Raw genomic sequence first — 18,340 nt, forward strand, 5'->3', positions numbered from 1 at the left:
GTTCTGCCCCACCCCCCACCCCCTCCCCCCCGCCAAGGCAGGGAGGACGGCAGCGCGCGCCGAATGTGCGCGGAAGCCTGGGCCTTGCAGCTTGTAGGTAGTTTTTGTGTTCTCCTCGGGCTGCGGCAGGCATTAGCGTTGACGCCCTCGCCTACAGCCCAGAGCCAACAGCGGCTCCACAGCCCGCATCGCTCCCCTAGTCCATCCCTTATTCGAGGGAAGAGCGGCTAGTAGAGGGCGATCTGCTTGCAGCGCCCTCTGGTGGCGGAGGTCAAGCGCAGGCGAGAGCCTGGGACTCCACCCTGGTTTGGGCCCCGAGGCGCCTCTGGGGTGCGACTGGGGAAAGAGAACTGCAGAGACCATTGAATGGAATGTACCAGGGGCCAAAGCCTGAAGGGCTGTTTTAAGCAGTTTTGTCTGTGAAGTATATGTCCCAAGTTCTAGTACCAGATGTTAGCACTGGGCTTGGCACAAATTTATCCAGTTAAACTGACTGCTGTGGCCTGGCAGGCTCTAATTTTGCCTAACATCTCAACTCATGCCTCCTCCGTGGGCCCTGCAATCCAGGGACTTCCCTGGTGGCTCAGATGGTAAAGAGTCTGTCTACATGTGAGAGACCTGGGTTGGATCCCTGGGTCAGGAAGATCCTCTGGAGAAGGAAATGGCAACCCACTCCAGGACTCTTCCCTGGAAAATCTCGTGGGAGGAGGAGCCTGGTAGTCTACAATCCAACACGACTAAACTTTCACTCTAGCCTTTCATTTGGTGCTACCCATTTTCCCATCTCTATTGTCTGTGATAACAAAGTTCTACTGAAGAGGAGGTACTTTTGTCTTCGCCAGCAAGTCTCAGACCATTTTTCTTAAGTACTTTCCATTGTCATCCTAGCAGCATCCAGTCAGTTTCTTAGCACCTGCGTGTGTGCCGTCTCTTCAGTCGCCTCCGACTCTTTGCGACCCCATGGACTGTAGCCCACCAGGTTCCTCTATCCATGGGGATTCTTCAGGCAAGAATACTGGAGTGGGTTACCATGTCTTTCTCCAGGGGATACTCCAGACCCAGGGATCGAACCCTTGTCTCCTACATTGCAGGTGGGTTCTTTACCACTAGCGCCACCTGGGAAGCCCCTTTTCCTTTCTTTCAGTCTTTAGCCACAGTACTGTTTGAGCATGAGGGAAGGGCCATGTCTCTACTTTCATTTCTCTGGCACATAATATGTGGCCTAACTTCTAGTAGGTACTCAATAAATTTGCGGAGTGAACAAAAGAAATCCTTAATGAGAATTCCTTGTATTATTGCTACAGTCTTCTGAAGTTTACTCCTTTTACTGCAATCCCTAGGGGACAGAATCCATCAAATACTGGTTTTGAGGTCCCCTTATATCAGGATGTGCCACTCTGCCTTCCTTAGTCACTCAGTCGTGTCCAACTCTTTGCAAACCCCACGGACTACAGCCTGCCAGGCTCCTCTGTCCATGGAATTATCCAGGCAGGAATACTGGAGTGGGTTGCTGTGCCCTTCTCCAGGGGATCTTCCAAACCCAGGGATTGAACCGTCTCTGGCATTGCAGGCAGATTCTTTAACGTCTGAGCCAGCAGGGAAGCCCAAGAAAACTGGAGTGGGTAGGCTATCCCTTCTCCAGGGCATCTTCCCGACCCACGAATCAAACCCGGGTCTCCTGCATGGCAGGTGGACTGTTTACCAGCTGAGCTACCAGGGAAGCCCATGTTGTAGGATACTGCCAGACTATCTGCTGGCTTCGCTAGGTTAGACTTACTGTTCACTGTTTACTGTTGTAAACCCACTGCCTACATGTCTAGTGGCACACAGAAGAGGCACATATTACTGAATGAACTAATGAATTCAAAGTCATTTGTTAACTGGGCTCATCCAGCTTTTTCCTTCATCCTTCCAACACACTCTCCAGCAAGGCTTATCTTTCCCCTGTCTGCATAACATTTGGAGGAAAATGTGCTAAGTCCCATTAACACCCCAGGTAGCTCAGCGGAGCCACAGGTTTGATCCCTGGATTGGCAAGACGCCCTGCAGAAGGAAATGGCAACCCACTCCAGTATTCTTGCCCGGAAAATCCCATGAACAGAGGAGCCTGGCGGGCTACAATCCATGGAGTTGCATAGAAGTCAGACATGAACAGCATAAGAGACTGAACAACTCCATGTTAACAGTAATCAAAACAACACCCGGTCTAGAGGAGTGACAGGGTCTGAAGTTTATCTGTCACCACAATGCAGGGAGCAGCTTTTTTCTTTACTCCAAAGATAAAACACAGACCCTCTCCCATCACCCCGCTTCACTACTGAGATCAGAAAAGAATGTTGAAGACCCGACAGAAGGTTTGTGGGTAAGGAAATAACAAACAGAATAATTTAAAAGTGGGCACTGGGTATAGCTGCTTTTAGAGCCCACCAGCCTCAAGATATCCTCATGGGGTCCCCTCACTTCATGACACACTTCTTGCAGCCCATGCTTGTTATCACCCAAACACACAGACTCTTCAAGAGTTAAGCCCCAAAGGAAACCCACCCTCCATGAAGAAGGAAGATGTTCTACCTCCTTCTTAAAGCCCACGTTCCAAGATCTTATCTCATCCTAAAATATGCCTCTTTCCTAGATGACTGACATTGGGCTTATCCCATCCTAAGATATGCCTCTTTCCTAGATGTCTGACATTGGGCTTATCCCATCCTAAGATATGCCTCTTTCCTACATGACTGACATTGGGAAGGTCCAATACCTTCTAAAGACAGGTAGACACGTGCACGCACGCGTGCACACTTCCCTTATGGATCAGATGGTAAAGAATCCACCTGCAGTGCAGGAGACCTGGGTTCCATCCCTGGGTTGGGAAGATTCCCTGGAGGACGGCACAGCAACCCACTCCAGTATTCTAGCCTGGAGAATCCCCGTGGACAGAGGAGCCTGGAGGGCTACAGTCCATGGAGTCCCAGAGAGTCCAACATGATTGAGCAGCTAAGCATGACAAGCACACACCCATTAAAGGGGATAGCCTTTATCTTCTGGCGTCCACTGAAGCTTGAGATTCACTGCTTGGCTTCCCCCAGCACAGAAGTTAAGACGAATTTCACTGCTATCCTTTGCCCCATGATGTGTGCTCCCCTTGACTCTAACCTTTCCTTCTGCATCTTCCTTTCCTTCTCCATAGTTTTTAAAGTGAAGCACTTTGAGACATGTTAACTGGCTATGTGAACATTTTGTGGTTAATCATTAGAGAGACTCTAGACCAACAGAGAAACCTGGATATTTCTATCTTATGCATCCCTGGCATGTACTGATCCAGTAACAACAAATTCCTGGGTGGAATTTCCTGGAAATACGCGGATACTGGACCCTCTTGCCGAGTGGCTGAAAACAGAAGCTATGGATTCAGGCTGACTTGGGTTAGAATCCTGGTTCTGCTATTTTCTGGCTTTAGCTTTGGGCCCTTGGGCAAGGCACTTAGCCACAGTGAGCCTCAGTTTCCCCATCTAAGATAGGGGGATGATGTGAATTATAAGGATTGCTTGGAGGGTTAAAGGACAGACAGCACATATAAAGGCTGGCATTTAGCAATCACCTGATAAATACTAGCTGCTATACTATCACCCCACTGGTCAATACACTGCATATTCCAAATGAAACCTGGGCAATCTAAGGGCACTCACAACTTGTCCATTCATATTAATTATTTAATTCTCCCATGAATTATATAAGCTCGGTTACATAATAACTTTTATTATATATCCAAAAGTAGTAAGGCACAACGTTCACTTACACAATGAACACGCAGTCAGCACAGGGTAACTCAAGAGACACAAACGTAAACAATTTTAGTTCAGAACTCATCTGCGTGATACATAAAGTGTACACTGCTGCTGTGACTCTGCAGAAAAGCATTTCAAAGCTGGCCTCTGTGCCAGCGGCATCAGAACATTAAGATTCAACAACAGATTTCTGTGCCCATAACGCAAAAGTTCTGAGTCAGAAAATTCTGACTCAGGCCCTCCTATGAACCTCTTATTTCTGTGCAGAATACCAGACACTAGGCAACCAGAGAGCTGGTGGATCTCTATTTTTGAAAGGCTCCCCAGGTGATGTCTACTTATGTACAAGCAAGCAAATGTTAGTTGCTCAGTTGTGTCTGACTTTTTGCAACCCCATGGACTGTAGCCCGCCAGGTTCCTCTGTCCATGGAATTCTCCAGGCAAGAATACTGAAGTGGGTAGCCATGCCTTTCTCCAGGGATCTTCACCACCCAGGGATTGAACCTGGGGTCTCCCACATTACAAGCAGGTTCTTTACCACCTAAGCCACGAGGGAAGCCCCAGGTTCTAAAACGCTGAGGCAGAGCACAATAATTTTTTGACTGGACAAAAACTGAAAACCATAGTTAAAGCACATTTTTTTTAGACTCTGAAATTACCAATTATCTGGTAGGTGTTGAATCCGCCAATTAAAAAAAAAAAAAAAAACATTCTCCAGTGTGGTCATGGTTTGAGAGAGTCATCAGCTTTCCCCAGGTCATGGATGGCCTTGTTATCCAGCAGTTCCTTCTTCTTGTCGCTTGGTCTCACCGCGTTGTTCAGCATTGCTCTGACCACAGTTATCACTGGCACAGAGTGCCCACTGGCCCAAGATTCTGGTAAGGAGCCAAAGAACTTCCTAACCAGCCATTCACCTGGGCGAGATTCCTGCCGATCACATAAGAGAACTCTAAAGAGAAAAAGGAAAGCAGGGGAAGAGATGGTAAATTGCATTCAGACCAGTGTGTTGTTGTTCAGTCACTAAGTCATGTCCAACTCTTTCCAACCCCGTGGACTGCAGCACACCAGGCTTCCCTGTCCTCCCCTATCTCCCGGAGGCTCAGACCACACAGGTTGTTAATTGAACATCCCCAAATTCATGTTAAAGCCCTAACCCCAAGTGAGACGTCACCCAACACTAACCCATACAGGATGTTAATTGAACATCCCCAAATTCATGTTAAAGCCCTAACCCCAAGTGAGACATCACCCAACACTAACCCTGATGGTACCTTGATCTTGGACTGGTAACCTCCCATTCTGTGATGTTAGGGCAGCCCAAACACCAATCCAGTGTGAAAACAGTCTTATTTGCGCATGAAGAGGATTCTGAAGAAGGTAGCAAAAGCTACCCAGGAAATTCCAGACTATTCTGAACGTGGCACCAACAACCATCTACCCCTTTCTTGAAAGCCCAAAGCTGGGTTCTTCGAGGAAGTGCTCTCCCTCCATACAACTTCTATTCACATCATAGATATCTTATTTGTTAGTCTCTTCAAATGAAAAACCAGCTCCTACAGAATAACCAACTTAAAGGGGTACTCCTAGGCAGTAGGAACACTTACCCAGGCCTAAATATGGAGTAACGATCAAATTTTAACTCTTCAACTCTAGCTTCCACTTCCCCCTGTTAGCAAAAGAAACGTTTAGTATGTAATCAACACTGACTTGCTGTAATGCTAACAACAAAAGTAACTTGGGGTTTTGAAGACAATCTGCTTCTGCAGGTCTCAATATTTGTAAATATCCTCTTCCAGAGTTTTCGACTCTAGAGTCTGGAAAGTGAAGGAAGAGATGACATGCAGTAGAAAATGAAAAATGATGCACTGAACTATCTCAAAGCCTCTTCTGATGCTAGGGTTCTGAGCTTATCTTCAATACCAGAGATGGCAACATTTCATTTCATGCTTACCAGATAATCAACAAAGGGGAAGACACTGGAAACTATCTTTCAAATCACTCTTGATTACTAAATATATCCCTGCAAAAGAGCAGTCCCTGCAGCTATAAAAAATGCATAACATAATGCATTTAATGCATTTTGGTATTACCTAGCATTTTATATCATTACTGCCAAAAAGCCAAGGTTCCCCAAAGTATATAAAAGACAGAAACAAGCACAAACCTTGACTTGCAGATATAAAAAATTGCTTGACTTATCAGCTCCCTTAGAGGAGAGCAAGTTGAAATGCTTGCACCCTCCAGACTTCGCCAGCTCTGCAGACTTCAGGACATAATCACGATCAACACGGACAAATCCCTCCTAAGGGCAAAAAGAATGAGTTATTTCCAAACAGCTGTGAGTTCGCCTTAAAAATTACTCCTCAGCTTGGGCGGCAGGTAAGCAGTCCTGCGGTGGGGAGGGGAGGGGATCCAAGCAAAATGAATCCGAGCAAAACATGAACGTCAGGCTCAGACCCTGGGAAGGGCTCCGATAAGACGCTCAGGATGGATGTCCCAGCTTCGGTAGCAAGGCCAGACTGTGATGAAAAAGCAAGGTCAGTGACACTGAAACACAGACACCGAGCAAATCTGCAAGGAACAAACGGAACAATAATACTATCAGGCTTGGAAACAGTGTTTAGCCTCACGTTTCTTTGTCTTTAGTCGCTTACAACCTTACCACCCTCCTCCTGTCTCCTCTGTATTTTTCAGTGTTAACTTTAACGTGGGAGTGTCTCAGAAGAATGGCTGCGGACACTATCCAGGCACTATGACAATGAAGTCTATTTAACTTCCAACTTTTATGTATGTTTTACAACATACTTCACATGTTAGTAAGGAGTGCATCTGCAAATTTTTCACTGACAGGTGTATAACCAAGGGGGGGGGGGGTTTCCCAGGTGGCTCAGTGTTTAAGAATCTACATGACAGGCAGGAGACATGGGTTCGATCCCTGGGCTGGGAAGATCCCCTGGAGAAGGCAACAACATGCTCCAGTATTCTTGCTTGGGAAATCCCATGGACAGAGGAGCCCAGTAGCCTACAGTCCATGGGGTCACAAAAGAGCTGAATAAACAACAACATATAATTAAGAATGTTGGGCGACCCCTGATCTAGACTCAGGCCAGTAAGGGTAGCAGTTGGATCTTTCTTAGTTCACATCTCAGCATCTGTACACGACCAGTACATCCAAAAATACTGGAATGAATAAAAGTCCAGTGAAAGCAGGAAAAAAGGCAAATCCAACTAGGAAAAAAATAAGAGGCAATCAAAGGAGGAGGGGAGAGGATGGTGTAAACAAGAGAATACGGACTCATTTTTATTTTTAGGGTCTAACTGAAGGACACATGCCTGTATCCAGAAAAGCAAATTCCGTGTAATAGTTTCTTGGGACCACCACAAAGCCAGGCATCTTCAAACTCAGGACAACTGAAAAGAAGTCTAAAGTCCACTGAAGTTGAACTTCACAAGTACCCACGATTATATAATGAAGTTACACATAAGGAGGATTCCAAATCTGAAGGCTGAATTACTGTTCCAGTGATTTTTGTTGTTGTTGTTTTTAATTAAAAATCTGCTCAAACGGGTTCTGTAACCGTCTAGAGGGATGGGATGGGGGGAGATATAGGAAGGAGGTTTGGGAGGGAGGGGACATGGGTGTACCTAAGGTTGATTCTTATTGATGCTTGACAACAAAATTCTGTAAAGCAGTTATCCTTCGATTAAGAATAAATAAATTTTTAAAAATCTGCCCTCTCGTAGTTATTGACCCTAAATGTACGTATCTTTCATAGGATAGATAGAAGGCACTTTTGGAAACATCACCACCAACCCCCTCACTGTGGAGACGTGACCACAAGGTCCAGCAATCCAAGAACTCCTGGCTAACAAGTGAGAGAGATGAGAGCAGGATGCAAATTCCTGACTCTCTAAGCAGGGCTTCCCACTTGTACCCATGTTCCTTCTTACCTCACACCATCTCCAGCTAATGACAGGACTAATTCATTGCTGTGGTAGGCAGAATAATGGCCCCTCAAAGATGCCCACATCCTAATCCCCACACCCGTGACTGTGTTAGATGCTGCATGGCCAAGGTGAATGAAGGCTGCAGAATCAACCTATGGCTGCTAATCAGCCTTTCCACTCTCCTCTTTCACCCTCATCAAGAGGCTCTTTAGTTCCTCTTCACTTCCTGCCATTAAAGTGGTATAGTCTGTGCATCTGAGGTTGTTGATGCTTCTCCCAGCAATCTTGATTCCAGCTTGTTATTCACCCTAGCCTGGGCTTTTGCATGATTTACTCTGCATATAAATCAAATAAGTGGGGTGACAACACACAGGCTTGAAGTACTCCTTTCCCAAGTCTGAAACAGTCCTTTGTTTCATGTCCGGTTCTAACTGTTGACCTGTATATACAGGATTCTCAGGAGATATGGAAGGTGGCCTGGTATTCCCATCTCTTTAAGAATTTTCCACAGTTTGATGGGGTCGCAAAGAGTCGGGCACGACCTAGCGACTGAACAACAACATTCAGTAACAACAACCTTGATGCTGAAAAAGGTTATCCTGTATTATCCAAGCGGGCCCAATGTAATCACAAGAGTCCTTACAGTGGAAAAGGGTAGCAGAAAAGGAAGCTGGAGTCAGGCATTGTGAGGCGCACTGGATCCCCCATTGCTGGCCTTAAAGATGGAGGAAGGGACCATGAACCCCCGTGGCCTCTAGAGCCAGAAACGGTAAAGAAATGGATTCTCCCCTAGAGCCTGCAGGAGAGAATGCAGCCCTGTCAACACCTTGATTTTATCTCAGCAAAATCCACATCAGCCTGCTAACCAGAAGATGATAAATTTACATTGTTTTAAGCCACTAACTTTGAGCAAATTCGTTACAGCACCAATAGGAAACTAATACAGAATTCAATTCTAAAACAAGGGGCCCAAGCGAACTTTCCTGACTTTGTATGGCAGCGGATCATAAAAGAATACATATTCTCAGTAGAGGACTGGCTATAAAGTGTTCATATACTAAACATCTTCTGCAACCAGCTCCCAGACCCCGAAATAGAGCATCACTGTTACCCCCAAATCCTGTTTTGTCCTTCTTCTCATCACTCCCCACAGAGAATCTTTGACCAGGTCCACGACCTGCAGGACAGGTCTGTTGTTCCTTTGCCTTTCCTTTTTTTAGAGGATATAACCTTAACTCCTGGCCAGGTATCATCCCCATCTCCTTCTGTGTTGTAGACTTTGAGATTCAATCCTCATACTGGACTCGAAGACCCATCCTACACACTGATTGCAATTCCCTCTTGCTGCTTCTCCAAATGGGTGTGCCGCACTCTGATTTTAATACTCAGCACACTCTGAGAGTGGGATGAGACGGATCTCCCCTGAGCCATTCTCTGAATTGAGATTTTACATGTGCTGAAAATGTGCCAAGAACCACTCAAAATGACATCGAAAAATTCAAAAAACACTCTACTTCTCTTCCATATCTATTTTCTTCCCCTCACTCCAATTCGGCAGAACTCTGGTTTTGGTAACAGGTCCATGATTTCCAATAAAATTACACTGGTGACTAGTGGAATTCCTTTTTGTTGCTGCTGCTGGTTTAGCGCTATTTCTTAGAAGGATTATTAGAACTATCTCTGTTAAAAAATGTTTCTTCTTTCATCAGCATCTTTAAAAATAAGGGAAAGCTTCAGCCAATCACAAGGCTCTAGACCGACGCCATGCCTCTCACTTAATCCAGAGCCGGTAAAGGGATAATTTGATTAAACTGAGACCCCAATTTATTTGGCTTTAGTTCTGGATCAACCTCTCCTTAATAGAGTCCTGTCGTCTCCGATTGTTTGATGAAAATTAAAGTGACATAAATACCATGGGACTTTTTTCAATCTGATTAGTCAGCTAAGGCACATCAATAGCACCCCAGCCATCAGCCTCTGGCGTCCCTCCTGTCACCCGCCTGGCGAAGGGCTGGCAAGGGCCCCTTGCAGGACGAGCACCCACGCCGCTGCTGCGACCCCCACGCTTGGCCCGTCAGCCCTGCTCAATGGGCCCTGCTGACAAGGTGCCCATACCTTTCTCCACCGCTGTTCTCAGGACAAAGCGAAATACTGTTTTATTAGCAATCAATGGCTGTTAATCCACAACGATTTCACAAATCCTCTGAGTCCTCAAGCTGATTATAAATACGCATTTTTCCAAGCCCACAAACTTTGAATTTCACTTCCCCCACCCTGATGCGTGGCCTTTTAGCTGGTGAATGAAACTCAAAAGCAAAGGGGTCAACGGCTTTCAAGGACTTGGAAACCAAACTAAACGCGGATCCCAGTGACTAAGTCAGAGACACCGACACACAGCTGGTTTTCTCTGGAGTGAGGAAGATGCTGTTTATAGACCGAAGGGAGCTATCTTTAAAATCTTATTATTAACACCCTTTCTTATTCTCCAGCAACTCAAATAAAAAAGCAATAGAAAAACAAACTAAAACACGCTACTCCATATCCCAGAAACACAATTTTCAGAAAAACCATATTTAGTTTCCCTAACCATATAGCAGGAAAAAAAAGACGTCTCTTCTGAGAGCATTAAATCCATTATATTATTGAGTCTTTACGATCCACAGTCGGTGTGTTTTACTCTAAGACAGGAATCAGGGTCCTTCTAGAAAAAGGAATTGATTACATAAATTGCCACTATAAATTTCCTTTTCCAGTACCTGCTCAAAAGAATAAACACAATATACTTATATGACACAGCAGAGAGAGCTTTGTGAGCTCCACAAACATCTAGGGAGACAAATTCTCTAATTACTCTTTAAGTCTTATGACAATCCAAAGCTACTAAGTATTCTTTCTAATCTTTGCCAACGCCTGCACACTGGGAACACTGTGCCTTAGGAATAATTCATCCTGACACAGCATTTCAATACTGACTGATATGACAGGCAAGCAGCAGGAATGATGCAAAGTCAAGAAGGATCTTTTCCAAGAAGGGAGGATCTATCATCCCGCAAAGGGTCCCACTTGGCCATATTTCTGCTTCCGATTCTTTCTCCTCCACTCCCTTTTCAATCCAACCCTACGAATTAGACTAGAAACCAAAGAGATGCTGACCAATAATGGACAGTATGACCTGAGACCCCATTTGTTCCTGTCCTGGAGAGCACATCTGTACTTCATGTACAGAGCAGGAAGCAAGGTCTTGGTGAGCAAAGGAGCTCTGGAGAGAAAAACAGAATCTTACAGAGATTCCTGAGTCAATCTCCATGTTCTCACACTTTTTTTTTCCCCCATTCGGGGCACTCTTTTCTCTGTGTTTTAAAAGTCAAAGAATTTTGCAGGCCAAAGGAGCTGCATTGGTTACCTCCCTCTCAGCACAGACAAGGAGGCAGTGGTCCACAGGAGCTAACTGGCATACTCAAGGCCCCACAGCCACTCGGTATCCAAACAGACCCTATAATCTGGGTTCCCTGAACCATCTGGGACCTCAGCACTTCAGAAGTCCCCTTCTAGACATCAAAGAAAACAGTAGAGGTGACAACAGGGGCTGGCAAACTTTCCCTGTACAAGATGAGAGAGTAAATATTTACAGGTTTACAACTGTAATTACACAGCTCTGCCATCATCGTGCAAACGTGGCCATTAATCATACATAAAGTAATGAGACTATTTCAGTAAAATTTTATTTATGGATACAGAAATTAGAATTTTTTATATCCTCATGTGTCATGACACATTTTTCCTCTTTGAAAACTTTTAACCACTTAAAAATATAAAAACATTCTTAGCTCAAGGGTTATTCAAAAACAGGCAGGCTGTATTCAGCCCACAGCAGTGTGCAAGTGCCGGGTTTAGAAGAGTGTATTATTAGAATCAGAAGCCCAGAGACTTCAATGATGCCTAATAAACGTGACAGTAGCTGTGTTAATCACATTAATGGCACCGTTCATTTGATAGACTCCAAAAGCCTGGACTTTAGAATCCTGTGCTGAGCTGGTGAGGAGATAAATGAAAAGATGAAATTACAATAACACCCCCCTCAAACTCACTAACCAAATCCTTCTCTTAATAAGGAGAAAGCACCATTCCCAGTGGCACCGGTGAGTTTTTTGCACTTCACTTACAGCCAAAGTAGATCTGGTTTCCAAGTGATATTTCAAACTTCACTGGCACGTAAGTTACATACCAAAGCAATGTGAAGGTCATCTGGGTCAACAGTACCTGGAAAACCAGCAATTGAGGAGGACTAATACTGCCCAACGCCTCCTGAAAGCAGGCCCAACAAGAGGAAGAGAGTTGGCTGCATCAGAACCCCCCAGGAAGCCTATTAAAAACAGGCTTTCAACCTCAGATTCTGATACAACACATCTGGATTAGGGCCAGGTCATGAAGTCCCTGCATTGATTAGACAACTGTGGTGTGCGAATGTGAAAAGATCAGCATCTCACCAGCTGCTGCTAAAGGAAATGGTTTTCCAAACAGCTCAAGACGGCTAACAGACCCTAGCACCAGTGTCAACAGAAATCTTGGTAGACTGTATTTTATGGTTGTTCATATGTTGAAGGCCTAATCTCCAGTTAATGTGTCCTTGTTTGCAGATGTAATTAGTTCAGATGAGGTCATACTGAGGAGTCGCTCAGTCATGTCCACCTCCTTGCTACTCCATGGACTGTAGCCAGCCAGGCTCCTCTATCCATGGAATTCTGCAGGCAAGAATACTGGAGTGGGTAACTGTACCCTTCTCCAGGGGATACCCTCCAGGAAGCTATACCCTTCTGACCCAGGGACTGAACCCAGGTCTCCCGCATTGCAGGCAGATTCTTTACAGTCTGAGCCACAAGGGAAGCCCCATACTGAGAATGGTTTGACTAGTATTGTTATGAAAAGGAGAAATTTGGCCCTGGCCACAGGCAGGTGGCGCTAGTGGTAAAGAACCCACCTGCCAATGCAGGAGACATTGACTCGGGTTTGACCCCTGGGTCAGGAAGATCCCTTGGAGAGGGGCCTGGCAACTCACTCCAGTATTCTTGCCTGGAGAAGCCCACGGACCGAGGAGCCTGGCAGGCTATAGTCCATACGGTCGCATAGCGTCAGACAGACTGAAGTGACTTAGCATGCACACACAAGTATGTAGGAAAAACGCCACGAGAAGAGACACAGGGAGAAGTCAGCCATCTGTAGGTCAAAGAGAGAAGCCTGGAAAGCATCCTTCCTTCCCAGCCCTCAAAAGGGACCAACACTGCCAATACCCTGATCTCAGATGTTCAGGCTTCAGGACTGGGAGATAGGAAATTCCTGTTGTTTAAGCCACGGGGGTTATCATTTTTTGTTATGACAACCCTAGCAAACTAATACAATGAAGGTCAAAGGGAAATAAGCAGACTACTCAGATGACTTCAACACTAGAGATAGAAATCCTGAATTTCTTGAAGTTCCTCTACTGGAAACTCTGGGTACTAGACGAAAATGTGGGCTATTTCAGTTACAAAATCGCTACGGAACAGCACTTAGCTAGCCACCAACTTTGCAAAAGCCATCCAATGACCTTTAAAAAAAAAAAAAACAGACAGGGTTCGTGACTAGAATACCAGGTGGGGTGAGGCCCCCATCAAACAAGTACCTAGCCACTTGTGAACTGTCACTTCTTTTAAACTGCCTTAAGTTATCACAACCTCCAAGCTTTATATTGCATCCAATCTAAATTAGTGTCAAATTAAAAACAAAAAAGACTTTCTGGAGGAAATGTCAGCTTATTTCCTATCACTATCTTCTTAAACCATTTATGCCTTAACTAATTTCTGAGATTATATATTTGGTTTACTAGTCTTTTCCTTACTCATTAGTTACTTTTATCTTTTCAAACTGTTTGGAGAATAAAAGGTATTGAGCAGCCTGTGGGGTGGGGAAAAAACTCCCATCAAAAGAAAAATATTCTAGATCGGGAACACACCCAAATCCTGATTAAAATTGCATTACACAATTTGAATGCAATAAAACAATTTAGACCTTCCCCTGGAGAGCCCTATGAGATTTGCCTTCCGTCATGAAAATCAACCGCTCTATGCCTAATGCAGTGTTTTTTATTTTGCTGAGTCACCACCAAAGTCAGGTTGGCAGTTGAGATTGTGGAACCTGCAGTGTACTAGAACAAAAATTTTTCCATGCTTTTAGAGGACACAAGGCTTGTGACTGTCCCTGGGACAGAAAAGACTGCATGAGCTGCTCAGCAGGAAAATGACCCTTCATAGGAGAGATGCTGTGCCAATTTCTGGGGGAGTCAAACTTCTTGATAATCCTCACTTCTCAGCAAAGAACTCAAAAACCAGACTGCTCCTCTGGGCACATGGCAAAACTACAGAAAATCTGGAAATTCATCCCTAATGAAAGCATAAATAGAATTATTCTTTGGATCACCCAAAGAGCCCAGAGAAATACATCTGAGCCTAACTTCTTGGTTGGTATAAATCAATAGTTCTTAACTGTGTGTTCTCTGAATGTTTCTGATGCCTGGGCCTGTTTATAAACTTATGGTAAGCCCGCATGGGACCATTGTTGTCCTGCATATTAACAGACACGTTCAACTCCAGCAAGTAAATTCTGTCAGAGAGATAAACTATAGTCAAGGTATAAATTAGATAAGATGTACGAATTAACACTTGCCCAGCATCTATATAGTAAGCTTTGATTTCTAACTACATAGTAAAGTTTGACTTCTAAATAGAGGCCGACACAATTTAGAATGCAATTTATCATTAAAAAGCAAATAAAATGTGTGTGAAGACAGTTCTGCGTCAGTTAAGGCTGAATCACCACAGGGGTTGAATCATCGCTGGAGGCTGAGTCATCATTGGAACCTAGCTGAATCGTGCCTCTGTTGTGATGTTCTAGCGCAGAAGCTTAAGGCTCTGCATAGAAATAGGTTGAAGCAAATCACTCAAGTAAGAGAGATCAATTTAAGACATTTATAAAGAAACAAAAAAACTTACTCCTAAGAGTATGAGCGAGTTACTTTTACTCAAACCTTAGTCAGAGGATGGAGTGACCACAATATTTGCAAAAGGCAAGACCATGAAATATCTATGATGGGATATGAACTCAAGGACTATGTTGAAGGAAAGATGAATTTATCAGTACTATTCAAAGTATAGCAAATACTAGGGCAGCACATGAAATCTTAAATGTTAAGTGCTAATATACATTTAAAGCAAAAGGGGGAGCAAAAATAGAATCTTTGACGTGACTGACAAGAGAAAAGGGAAAAGGGTGTATTTCTTCCTTACCGCACCAGCTTTTTTTCTGGTGGTACCCAGGCAACAGAATCCAACATCATGACCTTGAAAGGCAGAAGCGTAGTCATCCAGTTTCTCAAAGTCCACCACTTCTTGATTCTAGACAACAGAGACATAGCTGTATATTACTTGATGTTATTAAAACAAAACAAAGAGGAAAAAAATACCCCCTCTAGATTTAAAGAATGAGAGAATATTACTAGAGTCAATTCATTTAACATCACAATTTGTAAGCTCATTTTCTTCCAGAAAAAGCAATAAATCTAAATTTAAACTTAATGTCTACTGTACTTAAATGTCTACAGTACACACAGCTGGACTACAGGTGATCTAGCTCTAAGTCAGGTTCAAATATAATTTTCTCTCTGGAAAAAATAAAAGACCTCTCTGTATATTACCAGGAGAAATACCAATGAGGTATAATGTCAAGGAAGGAAATGGTGTCTGGAATCTCAAAACCCAGGTTTGAGTCTTGGGTTTGCTGCTTACTAGGCATGATAATCATTTTGGCCGAGTTATTCACATGCCTCAGTTCCTTCAGCAATAAAATGTGAAAGATAATCTTTCTTTCAGTCTAAACCAGCATTACAATCAGGCAGCAGGTGCTTGACAAAAAGCCATATTCCTAGGTCTCATGCCAGCTCTGCACTTTTGATAAGCACCCTTGCTAATTCTCACACTTATGAATATTCATGACACTCCATCTAACCTCGTAAGTTTGCTTTGAAATTTTAAAAAGAAAAGTTTCAGAAGTTCCCATGATCCAGGAGTTTACATAAAATGTTGCTTTTCCCTCTCTTTCAAAAGCATTTTCCTGGCACTGTACCCAATGCTGAAGAAAGGAATGCTTACAGAAAGTGCCTGACCAAAAGAAGTGCCAACAAAACTCAACCATCAAAGCACAGAACTCCATTTCAGTTTCTAATGGCCAGAAGTGTCTGACTTCATGGCCCATGAATGAAGTCAGACTATAAAGATCACATATTACCTGCCTAAGTCTAAACAAAGATGTCCATTTAGAACAGAAAAATCCTGAGAGACCAAAAACATATCAAAATGACCTGCAGGAGTCAAGGACATTTATCTGTTAGACAGTTGTTAACTGGAATGTTCCACCTGTGAAACCTGTGGGAACAGTTGGAGATATCAGAATTACACCACAGTTTAATTTACCGCAGTTTACAAATTACTCCCTTTACAAATTTCCACCAAGCTCAAGCTTCAGCTATTTAGAGGATTAGCACCAGACTGCAATCTGCTGTATCAGTGGGTCAACCAAGAAAGTGTACGCGACAGTAAAAGGATGATTCAACTTACAGACACAAGCCTGCAGCCCTGAGAAGTCAGGCAGGGCAAATTCTTGCAGCTGAAAAACTGCACCTCTCAGAGCCAGAAAGTGTTTCCCACTCCACACACCATCTTCTGATTCACTGACATTAGTGTGGAGTGGACAGGTAAACAAAACAAGCCATGGGGTTGAGAAAATTGCCCAAGGTCACAGGACTGTTTTCTCTAGAAGCCATGTTGGAGAACCCTAGCAACGTGGCTCTTCTCTTCGTCCCTGGCCTCCCTTTCACCTAGGCTTCACCTTATGGGGGTCTGGACTGAGAGAAGGGCTTTGTTCAAGTGAGGAGGAAGCCCACCCGGACATACAGTCCAGCTTCCAGTAAAGCCTCTCACAGACCAATCATGGTTGCTGTCATGTCCGACTCTTTTCGACCCCATGGATTATACAGTCCATGGAATTCTCCAGGCCAGAATACTGGAGTGGGTAGCCTATCCCTTCTCCAGGGGATCTTCCCAACACAGGAACTGAACCAGGGTCTCATGCATTGCAGGCAATGAGCCTTTAACCAACTGAGCTATGAGGGAAGCCCAAACACCTCTTGGGGCCACCGCAAGCAAGCCTTGCAGCAGAAAACACCCTCATCCTGCAGAAACACTGCGGGGACACTTTTGAGTCATAGCTCAAATACTCACCACGTTTTTATAAGCTTCCTCGTCCAACGTGAGCTTCCTCCGACCAATCAGCGTGACTTTGGAAAACAGGCCTTGTTCCAGAATTTCTTTCAAGAGCACTCTGCCGGTTTCCCCGCTGGCACCCAGAATAAAGACGGATTTATTCTGCATCCTGAAGTCTTCCCGAAGCTTCGGCAGGGATTCTGTCTCGGCCATGCTGCAGAAATAACATTAACAGGTGCTGGTCTCGGGACGTTGAAGGGGCGGCCGTGCTTCCCCCGGAACAAGGGTGGGTGTGTGGGTTGGTCAGGAGGAAGGTAAGATTCTTCTCCGCAGTCTAGGCCCAGGGGAAAGTGCAGAGTCACCGGCAGGGTGTGGCGCCCTGGCCGTTCCCCACACCTGAGCCAACCCACACCTCAGAAGGGGCTGGAACAGGGGCTGCACCCAGGTGTCACAAATTGCCGGTACCAGGGAGCCCGTGTCCCCGACTCCGGCCCCTCCTTCCTCCAACCACAGGGGGTGCTGAGCCCAGCTCGGTCCCCCAAGCGGAGGGGTTACCTGACGCTGGCCCCCTGCCTCACGTCCTCGGGCTGCAGCAGGAGCAAGGCGGCTACCAGCGCCGCCACCCCCGCCGCAGCCGCGGCGCTCAGTGCTGCGGGCCGGGACATCCGGCCATCCCTCCAGCCCCGCGTTCCTCGTCCCCTGGCACGCCTCGTTGGGGCCCCTCCCAGCTCGACGCCTACCGGGACTTCGTCTTCCGGGTGACTTCCGGGTATCGCTGCTCGCCCCGCCCAGAGGGATGGGGCCCGATGGGGGTCGGAGGGTGCGGCCCAGGCGCGCCTTGAGCACGTGGCCGCGCCCATCTGGGTAGAAAGCTCGGAGACCTCTACCTCAATGTCAGGCATCTCTGGACCCTTCTCTCCAGCGTTCTTCCTCACTCCCTGGGCTGAGCTGGCCTGCATCCAAGGCCTCCGGCCAGTAGCCTTGACCTGCGTTTGACCCTTTTCAAAACCTATAATGTCAACTGCGCGTTGCACATCTTCATCTTGAATTCACATAGAAATGTAACCCTTCCCTTCCAACCTCCCCCAAACAGCAGTAAAACCAGTCTGTTCCTTGCCTCTCTTGGGTGTCACTGTCTATTCATTTACACAATCTTCACCCCTTCCCTCTCAAGTCAGAAATTCGGACTCTCCCCTTTGACTCCTTTGGCAGGTCTTTCCACATTTTAGATTAATCACCAAGGCCTGCCATCCTCTCCGCCTTTCAAATATTTCTCTTATGCAATTCCGGCTCTCACTTTATCTCACCAGTACAACAGGT

General features: G+C 45.3%; 1 protein-coding gene across 1 annotated transcript; it reads right to left on the reverse strand.

Annotated features, from left to right (window-relative positions):
• On the reverse strand, positions 3,734 to 17,754 carry HTATIP2 (HIV-1 Tat interactive protein 2). Its single transcript, XM_018043525.1, has 6 exons — positions 17,576 to 17,754; positions 17,039 to 17,234; positions 15,050 to 15,157; positions 5,947 to 6,084; positions 5,387 to 5,448; positions 3,734 to 4,731 (listed from the first exon to the last, which is right to left on the reverse strand). Exons 1-6 carry the CDS (start codon positions 17,683 to 17,685, stop codon positions 4,506 to 4,508), a joined length of 840 nt encoding a protein of 279 aa, XP_017899014.1. The 5' UTR covers positions 17,686 to 17,754; the 3' UTR covers positions 3,734 to 4,505.

Source organism: Capra hircus, chromosome 29 (genome assembly GCF_001704415.2).
Source record: "Capra hircus breed San Clemente chromosome 29, ASM170441v1, whole genome shotgun sequence".
Classification (NCBI taxonomy): Eukaryota; Metazoa; Chordata; class Mammalia; order Artiodactyla; family Bovidae; genus Capra; species Capra hircus.

Bases quoted from the DNA above. Each gene is read 5' to 3' on its own strand.
- HTATIP2 (XM_018043525.1), bottom strand. From the start codon at position 17,685: ATGTCCCGGCCCGCAGCACTGAGCGCCGCGGCTGCGGCGGGGGTGGCG. The intron at 17,235-17,575 runs GTAACCCCTCCG...TTATTTCTGCAG, and splicing joins AGGCAGGGGGCCAGCGTCAG to CATGGCCGAGACAGAATCCC. The intron at 5,449-5,946 runs GTTTGTGCTTGT...TTTTGCTAACAG, and splicing joins TTTTATATCTGCAAGTCAAG to GGGGAAGTGGAAGCTAGAGT.